Source organism: Cebidichthys violaceus, unplaced genomic scaffold, assembly GCF_023349555.1.
Source record: "Cebidichthys violaceus isolate CVI_PGR_0920_01 unplaced genomic scaffold, fCebVio1.0.p SCAF_9, whole genome shotgun sequence".
NCBI lineage: Eukaryota > Metazoa > Chordata > Actinopteri > Perciformes > Stichaeidae > Cebidichthys > Cebidichthys violaceus.
This window is the reverse complement of record NW_027176975.1, coordinates 15,333,537-15,354,539: the sequence shown is the minus strand read 5'-3', so window position 1 is coordinate 15,354,539 and position 21,003 is coordinate 15,333,537. Positions and strand designations below refer to the sequence as shown.

At 42.2% G+C, this 21,003-nt stretch overlaps 1 protein-coding gene across 2 annotated transcripts in view; it reads left to right on the top strand.

The window, feature by feature from the left end:
• The window catches only part of tcf7l1b (transcription factor 7 like 1b), a 31,405-nt gene that overhangs the window by 7,477 nt on the left and 2,925 nt on the right, over nucleotides 1-21,003 (top strand). For both annotated transcript variants that reach the window (XM_068703698.1, XM_068703699.1), the window contains exons 4-7: nucleotides 11,374-11,457; nucleotides 18,339-18,474; nucleotides 19,074-19,176; nucleotides 19,648-19,731. In XM_068703698.1, the coding sequence (XP_068559799.1) occupies nucleotides 11,374-11,457; nucleotides 18,339-18,474; nucleotides 19,074-19,176; nucleotides 19,648-19,731 (407 nt within the window). The remainder of the gene's footprint in view (nucleotides 1-11,373; nucleotides 11,458-18,338; nucleotides 18,475-19,073; nucleotides 19,177-19,647; nucleotides 19,732-21,003) is intronic.

Here is a 21,003-nt window from a genome sequence, read left to right as displayed (position 1 = left end):
TTTCTCCACCATAGACCACAATGCTTTGCCATTCCCTCACAGTCACAGACCAATCAGCAAACAGCAGGAGGCTATCAGATCGTGCACATGTTGCAGCAGTACTACTAAGATTTCCATCACGCTTCTCTTCGGTTCACGTACAAATGTGCTCTCCTTGCACTGGGTCTGTTAAAGGCCATGTCATAGAGTATCCGCGTAGTATCATACTAAATTAAGAAGTGGATGGATATCCATCCAGGATGAGATTAGTTGAGCAGAGCAGCTGTTCTTCTGGTTGAAGTTGTAAATCAGTTTGGCTGCTTCCTACTGAGTCTGTCCCTGTAATGGTGGAGGAAGTTCGGACTGCGGGTGCGGCTCACGTCCCGTGACGGACGCATGTCACGTCAACACATTGCACCTGCGTAAGCCTGCGACCTACAGCACACAGACCTCAACCAGTTTATGGTTGATTTGGGTTGGCTTGAATGCATGTAGATTATTACACCTTTTACGTTGCGTCATTAATCTATTTTTTTCTGTGAAAAAAATGGAGATTAAAACCTACATATGCTGTAAACTTACAGCTGTAACTGATGATGTAACCGATGAGACTGCGAGCCATCTGTAATCTGAATTTAGCTCTGGCTCTAAAAACACAAGTAGAGAATGTAATGGATCGTATGTTTGACTACATAAATCTTAAACAGAGCCACTGGGAATTTTACATGTTTTAATACATTTATGTAAGCAGGACACACGCTGCTATGCGGTTACTATCACTAACTTTGTCTAAAATACAAAGGGAAGACAACATTCTTTTTAACACCATTATTTTAGCTATTGTAGTGTCAGTGTATTCTCTTGGTGGTTTGCATAATATCACACAAAAAGTATAGATTTTAATTTTATATTCTACAAAATGGTCATTTACATCACTATAGTTTTGTTTGTTTGTCAAATAATTTAGCTGTGACTTATTTGATGAAGTCATGAGTCTGTTTTTTTATTTTATTATACTTTAAAATCTTTTTAGATTAGATTAAATTATTTTTGGTGGGGGATAAATGTCTATAATTGTTTGTGTAATATCATACACATATTTTCCCGAGAGATTAGCCTGCTCATCCTAATATTGATAAGACCGTAACCTTTGGGTGCCCCTTGCTTTCCCCAGTTACCCTCATAAACCAATTGTACTTGTTAAGAAGTCACAATGTTCTGTGGAGCGACAAATTCGATTAAAGCCGAGCAAAGACACAAGTCATCTAAAATGTGTAGTCTCCTTATCTGGAACCAGACTTGTGGATCCTGTTAGTATAAACAAGCAGCAGAAAAAAAAACTTCTGACATTTTGACATTGGCCCCGGGCCACACAATATCACCCTTTTCTGACCTTATCTGCCCAATTTAAAATTATGAGGTAATGTAATGGTGATTATTTTTGAGTAATGGCTGTTGCCTTGTGCTCCTCAGACATAAGACACTCTGTTGTGATAAAGGGATTCCCCTTGTGCCTGCCTCAGATGATCAGCATGATTATCTTCATTTGTTTGGAGATTTAATCATTTGACATACTCAGGTTTGCCTCTCTTTCTATAAAATGTGTATTAGCATGAGAGGAATCTTGTCTTGGATGATAACGATGGACGTAGGAGGGTTGGATGGCAGTTCCACATCCTCCGCTGACATAATCCCTCATCCATTTACATGGCGAAATACCAAATCCCTACACATGTGACTGACTTATTTGCTTCAAATTTAGAGTAGCAAAATGAGAAAAAAAAAGATCTAATCAGCCCTATATGACATGGAGTAGGCCAAGGAGCCCTTTTGTTTGATTTGTACATGGGTTGGAGGGGCTGGCTATTGGAAATCCCTGAAGCAGGCTTTAGGGGCAGGTCTGATTCTCGTGTGAAATGGGAAGGCTCTATAGCTCTCGGCTGACTTGACTGGGGCTGTATGGGTGTGTTGGCAGGGGGAGCGCCGGTCATGAATAGGGTCTTTGACTACCTCAGACTTGCCCTGAAAGGCAGGACAAAGACCCTAGGGCAACGGCTTAGAGCCTCACAGCTGAGCTACAGAATGCTTGGCCCAGTCTTCCTCCCTCCTTGCCTGATTTAAATACTACAGTGGCTTTCAGCATTCTGGCGACGGAGGCTCGCATTCACCGCAGCACATTTACCATCAACTTTTCTCTCTGTTTTTGTTTACAGTATACTAATGCCAGAGCTGTTTACGTAATCCTTTGTGTAGAATCCATCAGAGGTGCGGGTGAATCTGCATCAGTGACTCTCTTAAAACCGCCTGAAGATTAGCTTCATGTTGTTCGTATTAGATAGAATTTATTTGGATTTAGACTAACTGCTGGCATATGTGTGTATCACCGCTAATCACAACTCTGCTCCGAGTCGTTAATTATGGAACATCTTTTGCTTATCTTCGTTCAAGATGGATATATTGGCAAGTAAACAAGACGAAACTCGGTGCACACCTCTTAATTGCTTGATTATTTTTGACGGATATGCACGACTCGTCAGCGTCGAGATTTGCAGAGGCAGAATAAAAAGCCATAAATCTTTTCTGCGGAGTTAATGGGGTTATTTGAGTCCTGTCCAGACACTCTCTCCCCACAGAGTGTCTAGTTTCAGATGTCACTCAGAGCTTTGTTTGCCCCCCAGGGTGAAGGGTGAGAGGTCAAGGTTCAGGGCCAGTTGGCTGAGTGGCCACAAAAGCCCAGGCTTCCCCACAGCACATCCGATCCCTTCTTCCACATCAGCCTGCAGCTACGATGAAGGGATCAGTTTGCAACATTTGTCTTTTCTTATTTATAACCTAAAATTTAATTTCACTTATGTCAAGAGTGTAATTATAAGGTTATAGTTCATAGTTTCACAATGAGGTCATAAAAATGTCTTTGGTTTACTGCTCAAAACTTTAATTGTTACTCAGTGGAAACTTGCGTAATTATTCAGTTACAGTTTTGGAATAGTGCATTTACTGTCCGGCTACTGTGTAATTCCACTATAACCATGGAACAAATTCTTTGTTTAGTATTACTTGCATGATTTGAGAATATATGTTTGTTTCTGCACGGACCTTTATTCTATCTTTTTCTGTTGATTTTAACAATCAAGAATGGCACCTCAGCAAAATCTCACACCAAAAAAGTTCTGTTTCTTTGTTCCAAACACCTCCAAAACACAACCTCACCCTCATCAGCCCCCACCCACAAACTCAACTTCACCCCCCCACCCAAACCACCACCACCCAAACATGTCCTCCAGCCAGGTTTATTATGCCGTTTCACGCAGACCAAAATTGCAGCTGCATGGAGAACAATCTGGAGCACATTAGCTCAGGCGCTGTGATTTATAAATTGTTTCTCAGGCCATAAATCCCTGCTGTAATTGTGCACAAGCACCCCTCTCTTTCCCCAGTCACTCCCCCTTCGTTCTCGCTCTCTTTCTCTTTCTCTCTCAGTCTCTCTCTTTTTCTGAGCAGCTTACTGTTCTCGGGTTAATACTAATTGTTTGCAGAAGTGTGCAGTTTGGATTGAGTGGAAGTTTGTTGCATTGTGGCGCAGATTTGGGGCTCGAAGAAACAGCTCTTCGTGAAAGATAAACTTTCCTATTTTTTTTAACGCCATCCGTAAACCTCTTCTGTCATGTAGTGTGAGCTTAACGTCCAAAATGGGATGTGAGCATTTTGTCTTCTGCTCCATGTTGCTGTGGTTCACGGTCTGCATTCCTGAATACTGTGTAATTGTAAGGGGCCTCTCCTAAACTCTGTCCCTGGAAATTTGATATTTACAGCAGCCTCTGATCGTAATCACCTTGCCGTTCTCATTAGATTGTATTGAAACTGAAAGATAGCAGCAGCTGTATATATTGTTTTAAATAGCATGTCCAGCCTGGAGTTCTCAGTGGTCTGGTTAATGTTATGAAGACATTTTTCAACTTTAAAAAGTAGAACAGCTCATATTAATCAATGTTGGTTCCTCCAAAGAATCTCTCTTCACAAAATGTATTAAAAGTAATTTATTCAATATTGACCAGCAATTTTTTTTTAGCAAAAAAAAAAAGTACATTCACTGGAAGTAGCCAGTCGCTGCTGAATGTTACTCCATTGTTTTGCTTTCAAGGGACCTGATGAACCTTAAAGAGGTAGGGGACCTCATGACCCAACCTCATCCCGCCTTGCGACTCCTCTAAGGGCTTTTTTACAACCCCGAAAACCAATACGTTCTTACTGGAAAATTTATTCTTTACAAAGTTTCAGACATGTAAAACGATCCCTGTATGTGAACGTGAATTGAATTTACAGCCAAACCTATCACAAGATCATGATTTAGCACTCACGTGAAAATAAAGTCTGTAGATTGCAGGGAATGACTTTTACAAATGTGTTAAAGTATAAAAAAGTGTTGGCGACATTCCAGACCTCCCTGCAGTCTGCTGACAATACGCATTACTAATCCTGGAGAACATCGTGGTAGTAAGTTGTGCGCTTCGTTGCACACTGTGTTTTTTTCTTTATGTCAAATGAGATTATTTTCCGACCCCAAAATATTTTTGTTGTTGTCTGATTTAGTCTAATATAAATAGAAAGATTACACACAAGATCATTATTTTTGCTTCTAGAACATTTTAATCAATTGAAACTACAGTTTACATTTTTTTTCTGATATGCATATGACAATTTTCTTGTCATATCTCTATAATCGTTTCTAAAAGTGTACATAAATGATGTCGTTTTAGTTTCAAACAGTCAGTCTCTGTGTCCCTGTACAACAGGGCAGAGCGTCGAAGCATACCTGTGGCATGCGAATGTGTCTGCGTGTTTGAGTTGGATAGAGGGGGGGTGGGGGCAGGGCGGACGGAGAGGAGTCGGAGAGTGGAGTGAGTGGAGTTAGCGGTGGGGTGATAGGGATGTCAGGTAGTAAAAAGTGAGATGAGGCAGGGCCCGGAGTCTGCCTGGCCTGGAGATTTGCGCCTGCACTCGGCGAGCAAATACAGGACGCATCTGCAGGCAGCTATGTGTGTGTGTGTGTGTGTGTGTGTGTGTGTGAGAGAGGGGGGTTGGGGTGTGTTGGGGGGGGGGGGGGGGGGGCTGCTCAGGGCAGGGGGTTGGGATGTGGGGCTGGGTGGTAGTGTTGGGTGGTGGTGAAGAGAGAGAGAGAGAGAGGAGGAGGGGAGGTGGACTTGCAGAGTGAACACAATCAGCCCTCTGTTTTCATAAGACTTGTGGTATGTGAGAGCAGAAACAAATGTGTTTAATTTAGGCCCTTTTTTCTCTCTCTTGCCTTCTCCACTAAACCCACTTATGCCCACCTCTGTCTTTCAAAACTGACTTTTTCCCCTCAAGATGCCTCTTCTGCCAATGTCAGCTGCTCTTAGGGCGTTTTTAAAAAAAGAAACAATCACCCACTGTGCCCTGTCAGAAAAACAAACAAACTCTGAGGCACACTTTTAGCAGACATACTCAAATTTACTCTTTCGGCAGGGGTAAATATTTATCTGCAGTTTCTAGAAAAAGAAGAGAAAAAGATTATTTTTTTATGTTTTTGCTGAGAATTTGGAGTGATTACTGTGCTGTGGTATTTGTCCCGTGCAGTGTGCGGGGTGCATGCTGGATTATTGCCTCCTAAATGCCTTGGCAGGAAACGCCGTATTATATTGGTAACCAATGCTGTCTCCAGTCAATTTGTGTTCGGTCATAAATGAAAAATTCAGGTCTCACTTGTGTGTCATTGGCGTAGACTTGGACGCACACACACCTACGCACACACACACACACACACACACACACACACACACACACACACATTTGATTGAGCTTTTACTGTAAACATCCAGCCAACCTCTGGTAACCACCTTGTGTTCTGGAGTTAATTATACAGACATTTACGGCTGTGAATTTCAATGAAACGAGGCTACTCCCCAAACAATAATAAAGTTGTGTTCCTGTGCGACTGGACAAACAATGCCACAGGACACAGAAAAGGACGACATCTTTGACATTTGAGGTGTAGACTGTCTTGACATCAGATCACACTGACATTAAGCGGAGCAGTGTGTGACAATTGAAAGCAGATCTCACAGGTACGGGAAACCACATAACTGACTGCACATAATTGACTTGAATAGCTTCGCACCCTCCTCTCTGTCTTTATGAGAGGGCCATGCTCTTACCAGATGCATAATTATTTACTTGTGTGTCTAATTATACAGTGAGTTTTATATGACCTGCAGTTGTGCTCTGTAACAGAATTACTCACTTATTCCTACATTTAACCTCAGTGAGAGTGAACTGTTCCTTTAACTACGTCTGATTTGAAGTACCTGGAAGTCCGTGGGACAGAATAAGAAGAACAATGGAGGCTTCATTTAAAGACTCATAAGAGCTCTAAAGTTGTGGATACAGGAAGCAATAACTCAGGATCATGTCATGCAAAAGGAAGAAAAAAAAAAAAACCTGATACAAATAATTGCTTGAGTTGCAAAAATGCAAACTCCTGCTGAAGTCGCAGCCGACTCACTGGGACTGAATATTAAAGAAGCTCTTTAGGGGGGTTTATCTTGGCCTTGTCTAGTGTTAATGCTGTTTTATTACTGAAACAGCAGTAAATTCACTCCCAGGACTTTTCAAATAAACCCAGTTTGCTGGCCAGCTTGGCCTTGTACTTAATATGCATGAGACATGCGTGTCATGTGACACCCTTGCTCGTTGACTTTTTTAAAGATTAAGTATATTTTCCAGTAAATGTACACTTTAACACTTAACATGCAGAACAAGAATCTTATTCAGATTTTGTACTAGATTACCGACACATACAGTTTCTTCTTAGTGTCCGCTAAACTCATTGAGGAGCTACTAATATCCCACGTGTGCTACATATAGACATACATATAGACGTATTTGGAGCTGCAGGCGGAGCGTGTAACCATCTTGGAAATCTTGGAAAAACCTTGTCGTTGTGTTGTTAGGACCTCCCTCTCGCTGCCTCCCCTCTTCACTCTCCTCTCTCCCTCTTTGCACTAATAGTTCTTTTGTGTACAAGAGCATGTTAAGAGGCCAATGAGCCTGGCCTTAATAGGCCACGTTGCCATAGAAACCACAGCACTCTGGATGTCTGACCTTTGACCCAGTTTTTTTTACTGGCTGTGAATAAGAGTGCGGGACGACCAACCGGGTCACAATAGAGGCCCAGCAAACTGAGGGAGTGCCCCTGTCATAGTCACTTAACTTCATTCCTCTATGGGCTAATGGACACTTCAAATGTTGTAGCCATTAGCAGTATGCTATCTCCACTGCAGGACCACAGCCTTCTCAGGGCTAGTATAATGTAAAGAGACTTTACATTTACAGGTTTTTATACACACATGTAGACACATCTCCACTAAGATAATGCCAGGATCAGAAATCCAGGTAGTCTGTTTGGATGATAAATTATGATTAATATAATTTCTCCATCAATTACACCCTCACCAAGATGTGGTTTATTCTTCTTTGTATCTTCCTTTAAGATAGATTTAATTAATAACTTCCTCCCTGACTAATCTACTTACTTCATAGTGGACCGGATAATAGGACATGGTCCCCATTCAGAAAAATTTGGAGCGGCACAGTAGTGCATTGTGGGTCTGACCAGCTGAGCGGCTTGTCGTTTCCCCATCAATTACACACTAATTAGCACAATGACTGCTGAAGTTTGCTTAAGAATTGTCAATGTAATTGCCTCTAATGTTTGTAAACAATGACCCTTAATGCAAACTCTGAGACAAGGCGGGGACTACTTATCACATTGTCTTTGTTGTAGAAGCTTTAATTGTGTTTCATGCATAGATCAGGTTGAGGTGTCAATGGCCCTGCAGGAGCAGGTGACATAAGCAGAGCAAACCAGGGAGGGACTGTTGTGTAGGGGGCCTGACAGGGCCATTGTCTGAAGTTGCTGTTCATATGGGCAGGGGACGGTAATTAACACCTCAGCCAAACAGCAAGCTGTGCGGCCCATTTGTTTTCTGTTGGGGGGTAAAAGAAAACAATGGGGAGGGGTTCTCCACACAGTAGGTGATTGACATTATCTGCTGGAGCGATCCGTCGAGGCATTCCTGCTGCTCCACTATTCAACACAAGTTAGGCGAAGCCATTTCACAAGTGTCTGAGCTGCCACTTTATACATATTGACTCTTTTATTTGTTGTTTGACTTTGCCGGAGCGTTTGCTCTTGACTTGTTGAGTTAATTCAATTCAGCATTAGATGCAATAACAAATAAGTTGTTTTAGATAGTAATAGTTAATATGCATATCTGCTGTTTTCCAGAATCAAGAAATGTTTGTTCATATTTTTTGTAGTTTTACTAGTTTTACACATTTTATAAAATTGTAAATATAATTCAACATGAATATTATTTTTGACTTTAGTTTTTACTGCCCTGAAGTCGACAGACAGTAGCTAGCAAAGTTTTGGATTTTTTTCTTTCTCTTTGGCAGAGTGTCTGACTTAGTTTGAAAGCAAATGTCCAGACATCTGTCTCTTCTCCATGCTCTGATGTTGGCCTGCAGTATGGCACCACACACTTCAGAGATGACAAAGACTCTTGGCTGTGCTTTCCTTCGCTCTGTGAGAGCGATGTAACAATTAGAACCCAGCTCTGGCAGGCCACATGCCCTAGAGCATATGTTGTATTCTCTCTGTTCAAAAAACCAAAGGACTCCAATGCTGCTTTTTGGAAAATTTCAGTGGCATCACTGCCACCTTTGTCGCATCTGGGTCCTGTAAAAGTAGCACATTCTACTGATGTCTATTCTGAGTGTTGGAGGCAGCAAGGAGGGCTGGAAGACAATTAGAGAGCTATGAAAATGGATCAGCTAAACTTCACTTTAGTTACACATTTCTTTCAGTAGTCCATCCGAGTCTATTTACCAGAGCCTCCAGCTCCCATGCTGAAACAGACATTGCTATGGGCCCGACCATATGTCTGTATTTGTTTCTTATAAAATAAGGGCATGTCTAAAGCATCACTAAATGTCCTGCAGTTACATTGATAATAATGTATCTCCTGTCTCAACCTTTTACAACCATTTAATATCACATGTCACAACTATTTTAATCATCCATTTTATGCGCTCGCTATCATTCAGCTGTCCTTGCTTTTTTTCTTACACTTCCCTTGTGGGCTATTTTTTCACTGAGAAAGTTTTTGCTGAGCAGCACGGCCCACAAGTCCTCGCCTTTTGTTTCCTGAAACAACTCATAGACCCAAACACCCTCCCTCTCTCCCTCTCATGTGTTGGTGAGCGGTGTGCTGCTGTTGTCTGGACTGGAGCTAATGTGACAGTGTGCGGCTGGCATTACCTGGCTGGATGTTTCAGGGAGTGTGTGAACAGTTGCTCCATAGGGCATGCTGGCAATTAAAAGAAAAGTAGGCGCTCAGTAAAAAAAAGTGCCTGGGGGCATGTTCCTCAGTCCTGGCAGAAGCTGTCAAATAAGGGATGGATTGGGTGGGAGAGCCGGGGTGGGCACGGCAGGGCAAGACCAAACGCTCACAATAGCGCTCGTTTCATTTGTGGAAGGACTCATGATTGACATAGATTAGACAGAGAAAACTGCATTGTTTTGGATTTTTTCTCCAGAGAGCAGCATTCATTAGGCGCCATGCACACAGCAGAGTAAAGTTTCAATAGCAGCCTCTAAAAGCAACTGCCTCCTGACAGTTGTATGGACTTGGGCCCATTAGTTGGAACTTACGATTCAGCCTTGAGCAGTATAGTGAAAATGAAGAGGGCTGATGTCAACTCCAAGAATTTCCCCCCTTTTCGAAGGGAAAAAGGGTCCCCTTCCCCCTGCCTCGGTCTCTGTTGGACCCCAGCTGTCAGGAAACAATACCCTCTGCCTGCTCCGACAAACTCATTCCTGAAAATGTTTTTTTTCCCTCCTCTCCCTTTTCCCCCTCCTGCTATAATGTCTTTTCCATTTTTAAACCACAGCCATCCAAGCTTCCTTCCTCCTTACAAACCCTGAGTGATGAATGAAGTTTTAAAAATCAGAACCTGAATGCGTGACTCCTCCAGTTTGCTTGTTTGTCATCATTTATACTGCAACAACTTTTGAAAAGCAGACAAAGCTTTGCATATATTCTTTAACTGCTTTTGTCAGTCATTTTTAAAATGTCAGATACTATTTATTTCTTCTCCATTCATCAGATGTTTGCTATGGGTGGACACCAACTGTTTGTGCGTAGGAACGCAATAGCAACGCTATTTAAATATAAATGACAGTATACATTGTAGAATAATAACAGGATGCATGAGAAGATTGTGTAATCACAATTTATAACCCTTAATATGTTCCCATGCACAAAAGGCATTTTATTTAATGTACTATGATACCTTTATGTCTCTGCACTACATGGGCCTGGGTGAGCCAAATTTAACCTGTAATATATAAAACCCTTTTAATTAATTTGAAATTGTACCAGTCCAGAGAGAAAATCCACATGCATGACAAGCTGCTGTGTCCGGTATTTAAACTGATTTATAAACCAGATGTTTGAGCCGTGCTTTTGGAGCTCTGGCTTCATGCTATCTCCATTGCTGGAGGAAGAAAAAAAATGCTCAGCTTGTTGTATGAAGCAGTAAATCACAAAACTTCTCCTCGCGTACACATAGCTCTAACTCTGTGGCACAGCGGCGAAGGAACGGGCAGCGGTAATACGGTGATGGAAATCTTTGTTACGTGAGAAAAAAAAGAGGCAAAGCAAACACTTACACAACCCTTTGTGATAACTTTGATACATGTGTGAAGAGTAGTGATACTGAATGGAGGAGGGACTATTTTCGGGGTCAAAAGGCCAAACCAATGGAGACGGGAGTTAGCTTCGAGTCCGCAGCTCAACCTCTTTGCTGCTCTGTAAGTGGGGCTTCCTTCCAGCTGTCTCTTCCCACCCGCTCAGCGACGGGCGCCCACAGCTGGCCTCTTGTTTTTCCTTGACAAACGGCAATTTCACAGTCCTCCACCAGTCCGTTGTGTTCACATCGCTCTCCCTACTCTACCCGGTGCCAGAAATCACTGTCTGACTCCAGCAGCGGTGTGGGTCTGGTACAGGTGTCTGCTGGAGATCTTTGCGAGCGTGACGCCATTCATACTACTTTTGCATGCTTCAGTCCCTTCAGTTGAGAAACAGTAAATATTAGAGAATTTTGTCTCTCTCTTTTTTGTTTTTGCAAAATAAAGCCTTAGATTTTACTTTTTGGTCTCTTCATTATCTCTTTTTTTGAATGCATTCTGTTAAATCTTGTATGTTTGATGTTTTTATTACTGTGTACAGTATGTTTTCCCTGTCGAATGTTTGGTTTTGTTATATAATTCTGCTCCTTTTCTGTCACCCGCAGTACCTGCAGATGAAATGGCCTCTTTTGGACGTTCCTGGATCTGCAGGACTAAAAGACTCCCGTTCTCCAACTCCGGGGCATTTAGTAAGTAAACACTCAAAACAAAACTACATTTTATTATGGAGTGTACCAGAAAAAAAGTGTGTTTGACCAAATAGCAACATGGCTGATTGGAGGAGGGAGTAACAAATAACTGTGAACACCAGCAGTGTCCAACCGCTTTCCCTCCCTTATTTTATGGCACTAATAGGATGTTTCCTCCGGGCTACATCCTTCGGGATATTAACTTAATTATCAAACAAATCATGTTAACTTACTGGGGAAACCAGTTTACTGGAAAAAATGTTTTAATCAAACGGTCACCATTATGTGGTAATTCACAATAACAGAGTTATGGTGTCCATGTAAATTTACTGGCTCCCATCCATCCATGCACAGCCTCCCCCACAACCCCTATAGCACCCGCAGGCAAACTGCTGAACAGTCTGTCTGTCTTTTACCACAAAAACTCCATAAATCTCTCAAGTTCGAACCTCCTTGCCATTCTTGAATTTTCCCACACAGGTGTGAACTAGTCATCATGGTGTCTCACTCTGGTTAGACAATGCGGGGCCTCAGCAGACGTGTTTGGTTTGTGGCTTCACTGACGGATGTGTGTTTGAGATTGAAAACATTAGATAACATGAGCATCTATCTGGCATCTCACCTGCCTGATTGTATCAGGGTGTTTTTTCAGTTCAGGGAGTCATATTAAGCAGTGCATGGAGCAGAAAGCCACTGTCACTACACTGTAGTAAATACAGCCGTTGATACTCAGCCCCTTGACCTTACATATCCTGGCTGGATGTGCTTGCTGAGTTTGTGGTTGATTCGTTGGATCCCATAAATGCAGCGATGCACATGATGAAGTCTTCATTGAGCGCAGTCAATGGGACATTGTTGTGATGGGACGGAGTTTGCTCATGGGAATCCAGGACTGACTTAAGTCTCAATAGAAACCAATTATATATATTTATTAGAATAAATGCTGACCTGGCAGTGACCCTGTTGATTTTTTTGTGAGACACAGCAGCTACTGTGTAAAGTTTTGTTGCAGAAAACGGATTCTGAGCAGTTTAGACAATGTGTAATTTAATAAAATCCGTGAATCTGCAATGTAGGGAGACAGAATTAAGAGGAAAAAGTCAAAACAGTGAGTACGATGATAGCAGTTGAATTTAAAGGAAATGAAAGCACTTTGACTGAGGTTGAGTTCTCTTTTTGGATTGTTTCTGTTCTGTCCTTCAGTGGTTGCTGCTACTTTTCATGTGGCTCTGTGTTGGTGCTTTTTTTTTTTTTGCTTGGCCTTCATCTCTTTGAACGTCATTAATCCAGAAAAGTCAATACAGAAAGAAACATTGTAGAAGACTGAGAATGTGAGGAATCCAACTGTTTTGTGTGAGAAATGTTACTCACATCATCGGAATAATAAGTAGCCTTCCCCTTTGTGTGCTTAAATATGTACTTTCCTCAAGTTTGCAACATTTATCCTTTTGTTGCATGCAATTAAATGTATTTTAGATGCTTTCATATCTGCACATAGGAACATATAAATACCTATACAGGTTCTACATCGCTGTTAACATGGAAAGAGGCTTCTTTGTATCTTGGTTTTAAAATTAGAGTCGATACTGTGTGCTATTTCTTATCATTTTATTATTTTATATTGCAATTGAATAGCACAGCTCTAATAAATGTGCAGTCCAAGGCCAAAGATTGCAAATGAAACACTTAATTTGGCTGAAAAACAATATGGGATAACATTGGTGTCTTAGAACTCGTGCAACACTTTCATTTTAAAGCAGTATAAAAGGTAGGGAAGTTCATTGAAAGTGTATTATTAGCTTTCAGCATGTGAACTAAAAGAGGAAGTCGCCATGCTTGATCTGGTGACCTGTGAGTAGAGGGTCATTTGATTAGTGGTGGGAAACACTAATACCGGGTGCGGTGTACCCTGGGCACGGAGGATAGAGAGTGAAACACCCTGCTGTGGCCTTACCCCCCACTCTGGGCCAGCAGCCCACATGCCCCTCTGGTGTGCTGCTGCTGACAGGGAGCCAGGCTGATTATGTGCTCATTACTCCAGCCGAGGAGAGAGTGGAAGAGTGGGAGGGGAGCAGCAGGCTGGCTCCCCAGGCCTGCAGGCTCCCCAGGCCCCAACACTGCACTAATGAGAGCAGGGGGAGCGGATGGGCACACATGGGGGGCCAGGGATTACTGCCCAGGGCCAAGAGGAGCCAGAGAGAGAGACCTGAGGAGAGGAGACACCAGCAGGGACTCCTGGAGCAGACCTGTAGTCCTGCAGTCATTCGGCAAGCATGTGTTAAATCTGACATCATTGTTTTGCTTTTATGATGGACTGTCATGGTTTGGAATATCTGTCAAGATTTGCTTGTAGGCACATGTATATCTTATATTTTTATATGCATGTCAACTATTCATAATGTTAGTGTACTGAAAAGGTCTATTAGTTACAGACCTGCTCAGTCAAGTTTCTTTGCAGATTAATAAATCTGCAAAGAAACTTGCTTGAAGACGATTTTTGGTGAATGATATCATCTCTATAATTCCCATATATGCCTACAGAGTTTAATGTTATATTTGTTGGTAAACTGAAATTGCGGTGATATTTCTTCTAATTCTGGCAATTTGGACCGAGATAAGAGGATGTTAAGTAGAAATTAGAGTGTTCGGCGGATACCAAAGTCCAGAGAAAGACCATCCTGTCACTGTGCAGATTGGGTCCATAAGGCCTGTATGCTAATCAGAGCCTGCTCTGGCCTGAGATCCTCAATTATTCAACAGGCAGGTTTGTTTAGCATTCAGTTGGTATTGCTTTTGGTAATAATGGTGGTGCTGGTGTGGTGGGAGGACTGGGAAGACGGGAGCAAGCTTTTCATACACACACACACGTACATGCACACACAAATACGCGCAGCACCCCAAAACCCCCACATAGACCCCTGTGTTCAGAGGGCTGCCTCTTCATGAATAATACATCAAAGGCGCTGCAGGGCCAGGTGATGCAGTATTGGGAACATGTCAGCCCATCAGTAGTGGCCAAGCTGGACCAGAGAGAAGCTGAGGAGAGGAGAGGAGAAGACGAGGTGGCGCTGCTGTCTGAATCATGTGCGTCTCGTACTCATCTTCCACAGCGCACCGATTCACAGCCATTAACACTCTGCTGATAATGATGTCAAGGCTGCGTACCTTCCTCTCTGAGGTCATTCAGTCACTTGCAGTAATTTCTCCATAATGCCTATTCTCTGTGTCATTACCGACTACACTGACGAGTACTGTTATTCTGGATTAGAAGGAGCTGTGACTCTCTAATGAGGTGTAACTGACCAGGGGTGTCTGTCCCTCAGTTATCAGATCACGGAGCACTCAGTGCTCAAATATGGGCTGATCTTCACTTGATAGGGAGACAAGAATCGCCCTCTTTGTTTCAATATTGTATTAGTGCCGTCTAGAGTAATCAAGGCATCGAGGGACATGGTCCTGTCAGCGTGTCATAAGTCACTTAGTCACAGAATTGTTAAAGTGAATTGAAGTGGTAAGGTTTAGAGCTGCGTTCCAGCGATGCTTTTTGTCTTGCTGCATGTGTCCGGTTCAATCTTCAACTGTCAGGGCTATATGGCACTTTAAGTAAAGATATTAACTAAAAATCTGCGGGGGGGTTTTCTCCCATAGAGATATATATACTTGCTTTCGATCCATATTCTTCCAACAGACCTTTGACTGGGAGTCCGGTGAGATTCTCTCGTTTTGCATTAGGCAGTGAACAACCAGGATCCATCATGAAATCAAAGGCTTTGGGAGGATTGAACTGAATACTGATCTGAAGTCTGCAGTCCTGCTGGGCCACTGCAGAGACAAGCTCCTCTTCAGAAATGAGAAAAGGAACCAGTGCTTTGATTCCATTCAGACTCTGAAATGAAGACAATTTAGGATTTGGAATTGATCTGTCAGTTTACAAATATGTATTACCACACTAGTTCCCTGTCCATGTTTGTGTCTATATATGCTGTACTGATTGTGTTAAGAGCTCTCTCAATGTATTTAATTACCACTGGGGATATTCACTCCAGTAATATGACGCCGCTCTGCTCTGTATTATTTTAAGCTAGAATATTGCTCCCATTGACCCATTCAGAGTCGATCACCAGACGCAAAGCACACGTTGTCTGTGATGAATGGCATAGTTTGGAGTGGTTGATTTTAAAGACATACGACACGGTCAGTCCCCTCTCACGTCCGCTTCCTGTTGGCGTTGACAAACAAGGCTTGGATTTCTCAGCATGCCAGGCATTCTTTTCACCCTGTCTTTCCTGGAGTTTTGAAAGGCCTCTGAGCCTCCCACCCAGAATCACCGAGCATAAAGACACACAAAGCTGCGGGGTTATTCAGTTTGTTCTAAGCTCTCTTCCCCATCGGCTGTTTGCCTAGTAATTCAATTCAGATGTGCAGGATCCAAAAACATGTTTGCTTGAATGAAATCCACCCCTCCACCCACACTGACCAAGGACTGTGCTTTTCTTAGCGCCGTTCCAAGTTGGACAGCCAAGCGAGGTACTGCCACCTCGGCCTTTTAGCTTCAAACCCTCTTAAGAGACAGACATCTTTTCTCTGCACCGGCTCAGCAACTTTTTGCTGTTTTTTCCTCCTTTAAAACTTCCTGTTACTATGTCCAATCCACTCTAAGACCAGTTCTGGGTGTTTTTACTTGCTCGTTGAGAGGTATGCACCACTGCAGACCTGTTTACAACAAGCACGTCTATGTAAAGAGCATGATTTCTGTCTGCCGATGTAGATACCATCTGGTTCCAGGTTGCCCTTTATCCGTCCTATCACGTAGATGTTGTTTATATTTAAAACACGGCTCATGTTCCTTGTGGTTTCCTTATTACACTTTGCTTGTGGATCATGAAACCAGACGTATGAAACTGTCATGGGCTGGAGGAATATTACCTCTACACATAAAGCAAGTGAAAGAAGGCATTGATTCGTTAGTATTTGGTTTAATTCATGATTGAGCCATTAGTCTAGTTTTTAAATTTCTCAAAACCACATGTTATGCTCTCAGAGCTCTGGAGAACTTAACATTTAAATTAGTAAAAAAACGTATGCAGATTTTGATATATATCATTCAAAAATGTTCTGATTTAAGAAGAGGAATTTGCTCTGGCAGGTAGGATACACTTCAGAATAGTTTTGCATATGTGCAACCTGCATTTTTCTCCACATTCTGTGTGGCTGCTGAACGGAAAGACAGCAGAGTTAAAACTAGTGCCTTCAAACTTAGAAATATGTGTAGAGCACACGATTGGTGTATTCCAGGATATGAATAATTAATAGGCATCATTTCAAATTCTCACTGAAGTGCTTCCCAAAATGTGTTGGCACCCAGGTCTAGAGGTCTCAAACAGCCCTCACAATATATGGAGAATTCAGGCATATTGTACATTAAGTAGAACAACAAAGCACAACTCAAATATACATGACATGTGGGACCTGGGATTTCAACCCAGCAGGTCAACACTTTTTCTGCCATGAAGCTTCATCAAAGCCTTCTCCGTGTTGTGGGAAATTGTGTTCTCTGTGCATCATCATATGCATTGACCTTATATGCTCTTAAGTCTGGAGAAACCAAAAAAAGTCCTGAGCAAAGTCATCTTAATATAGCCATGTTTAACAACAGTAAATATTTTCCTCACTCCAACTGGTATTAACAGAATCAAAGCGTGATTTAGACACGGGAGTAACCAATTTGCTAAAGATTTAAAAGCAGGAAAAGGTTGGACCTTCCTTTTAAAAATAAAAAAAAAAGTGGCGGAAAAAAAGCAAAGATTTGGAACAATTCTTAGCAGCGTGAAGCAAGAGAGTGTACAGAAGTCTCAATACAAACCTTGTTCCCTTGCAGACCACGTTGGAGAGAGACGAGAGGTTGAGAAGGGGGTGGGGAGGGATATTGAAGAAAGGTTAGCCTAGAGGAACAAGACTCCTTTCTCCCCCCCACCCCCCTCCACCCCTTGACCCTCCCATGTGACAAGTTGAGCCAACAAGTGCTCTATTCAGCCAGGCAGCCAGGGGAAATGACTGCGAGGCTGAGCGCTGCCTAATGAAAGTAGAGACGCTGGTTATTATTATTGTCTTTATTATCCTCGTCGTAGCCGCAATGCCGGTCAGATCTTGGCTAGTTTCTGTGCGTTAAGTATTGTTAAAATAGCTAAAAGATCCACGCTGCATGCTAAAGGAAGTTCCATCTTTCTGTTCTTCACCACTTATCTTAAGTTAAACAGAACTTTCAGTGTTTTTCTTACATCAGGGTCATCTGCAGTGTAACGTGGCAGTGTAATCCACACATGGGCGTCTGCGTCTTCCCATCAAGTGACTGCTGTGAGACAGAGTGGGAGATGATGTCTCCTCTTGTTCATGGGTATTCAGTTAAACTTAGCCTGATTGTGTTTGTTTGGGGCTCACTGGTGTGACTTTTGGACTCGGTAGCACCGTTGTTTTTCTTGTTGGACTGAACAAACAGTTCTCTCCTCAGCTAAATGACCATAATGGTCTTGGCATGGGTCTGCAGGGCTTTTTAGTGTTCCTTGGTGTCGGTCCAGATTGCATCACAGGGCCGGTCACACGCACAGACTGATGTTATGTTTACCGTAGAGGGCAGTCACACATGATGGCCTATTTACAGCATGCATTTCTTTTGAACAATGGGCAACAGAAATCATGTGCGGTATCCACTGTGGGATAGTTATATGCTCCTTTCAGCCACAAGCATAATAGCTTTGATGGATTACATTCACTATCTTTTAAATGTTATGTGTCAGACACTCGTTACACATTTGTCACTTCCTGCTCATAACTTCTTTGTGTCTGTTCTTCTCTCGTTTTTTTTTTTTTTTCATCATAAACAGTCCAATAAAGTCCCCGTGGTGCAGCATGCCCACCATGTCCACCCACTGACACCGCTCATCACCTACAGCAATGAACACTTCTCCCCCGGCACGCCGCCATCACACCTTTCCCCGGAGATCCTCGACCCAAAGACAGGTAATTTGTCATAGATGGACATTGATTCACTTCACTGTACACTGTAGATGTAAAAGTGATATTCCACATAAAATCTGTCAGTAGTCCTGAAATGTGGCTGTAAAAAATTGCTCTTTTGTGAGAGGCTTTAGTCGGCTTAAATTCATGTCAGTTACGATGAGTCCAAATAATGACCACTTGTCGCAGTTGAAAAGAAGTATCGAATTATACACAGCAACCAGGAGGTCGGCACTGAATGGGCCCAAACGAAGGGACGCTAATGAGCTCGACAGGGTCATGAAGTTTGAAAAGGAAACAGCATGTAAAGACACATTTTGGCGAAAAAACGGCTTCAGTTTGGGAAGTACTGAGCAAGTTTCTATGGACATTTTGTCTTTTTTTCACCTTGAAAACTGGTCACTATTGGAAACACCAAAGTGAATTCACCACAGCTGCTGTACTCTGAAGGCAGATAGATTTTTGGAGGAGGATCAAAAGTACGGCAATTATTTTCAGAGATGTTGGATCTTGTTTTAAATATCTCTATGTAAATAGCATGTCACCTCAGCAGGTATACAGTGCATTTAAAAGCATGTTTCCTCTGTCTGTGGCACCTGCAGGTATTCCTCGGACACCTCACCCGTCAGAGCTCTCTCCATACTACCCGCTGTCTCCTGGTGCTGTTGGTTCCATCGCACACCCTCTGGGCTGGTTCATGCAACAGTAAGTCACTTTTATTTTCAGCTGTCCACTCAGCCAGATGTGTTTTGTTCTTAGTTACAAATCACGCCACAGTTAAAGTACTGATGCTAGCGAATTAACTCTGTGGCTAACTACTTGTGGTGAGATCAGATGTAGGAAAGCACAACAAATTTGTTTGATAAAGTTCAAGGTGAAAATGAGGGACACCAATTTTTTTAATGTTTCTTTAAAGGGATGTCTGGTTTGTATGCTCTGTCGTCTCAGTGCAGGAGCACCATATCTGTACAATAGCAAATGTTTTTACATTTGAGTTCACCAGGAGGAATTTATGAACATTTATGGGTTCTGCTACGGCTCTCGTAATCAATTGCAACGGCGCTGTTCCACAAGCAGGGGATTTGAGTTGATGAGTAGAGGATTAGTGCTGGTGGGTTAGCTGTCAGTTGTGTTTGATCCACCTCACACTTCACTCTGTCTCCCTCTGTCTCTCAGGCAGGGCCAGCCCATGTACTCCATCCCTCCGGGGGGATTCCGTCACCCCTATCCAGCGCTAGCAATGAATGCATCCATGTCCAGGTGAGCAGATCATGTTCGGCAACACCCCCACCCTCCCAAAGGGAGACATCTAATATCTGCTGCTTCTATGACATGCTGTAATCACATTTGTCTTGCTCTCTTTGCTAGCCTTTCTAAACAAGTATTAAAATAAATGGTTGGTGTGCATCTTTAAACTCCAATTGTCTACAACTATTTTGGCAACAATTTACAGAAATAGCATGAGTCTTATTTGGAATAAAACACTTGCAGCTGTGTCAGGACTGCAAAGGGATATGCGGTCTGAAGTCTATCACAGACAAGTACAGCTTCTTAAATAGAAGGAAGGCGTTATTGGCATTCAGTACTCCTCTCCTGTCTTTTCTCCCTGAGCTAAACTTCTGTGGTCAAGCCAATGTTCTGAGCCACTCCACAACACACACACACACACACACACACACACACACACACACATACCGCAGAGATGAAAGGGCTGAGAATCAATAACGACAAATCAAAGCTCATCTGAACCTACATGTCCAATCAGACTAAACTCTCTGACCCTCTTTCAAAATTGGAAAGATTTGTAGCGAGCCTTCCGGTGTTCGTATGAGATGAAATATTCAGAAGGGTCTCTGTGATCAATAGGATGTGTAGTTCCATCCTGAGACGGACTCACAACAATCAAAACACACCTCACAGAAGTTTTTACAGTATTTCACTCATTATTTGTTATTTCTACATTGAAATTGTGATTTTGCAATACAAATGAAAAAAATAGGAGTAAAAGTAAGAACAATATCTAATGTTAACAACAAACTGTAGGTAACATAAATATGACTGCATTGCATGAACACTAATGGAAACATTATTTTCAAAATTGGAACTTGAGTGCATGCCATCACTTGGAGCAGCATTGAGATATTAATCAGGGACTAAGTGGGATGTTTACAGATTTAGTCGGGTATAGGTTTATTACCAAGGGGATGAAATGGCACCTCCTTGTTTATACAGCATGAATTATTAAATGGCACATCAAATTTTTTTAAATAAAGCAACACATCAGTTCTTAATAACAGATATATTATTAGACTTCATGGATTTACATACATTTTTTTATACTTTACTTTAGGTCAGATTTTATATTCAGTCAGAGAGTAAATATTGAATGAGGATTCAGTTTTGAACTATTTTTCTGTGTGAGCATTTTCCACCTGGACTCCAATATTACATGTGCAACAGTTACAAAAGTCTCTATGTATATTAAGTTCAGACTGGGTTGGTCCATACTTGAGTGTATCTTAAGGTAAAGCT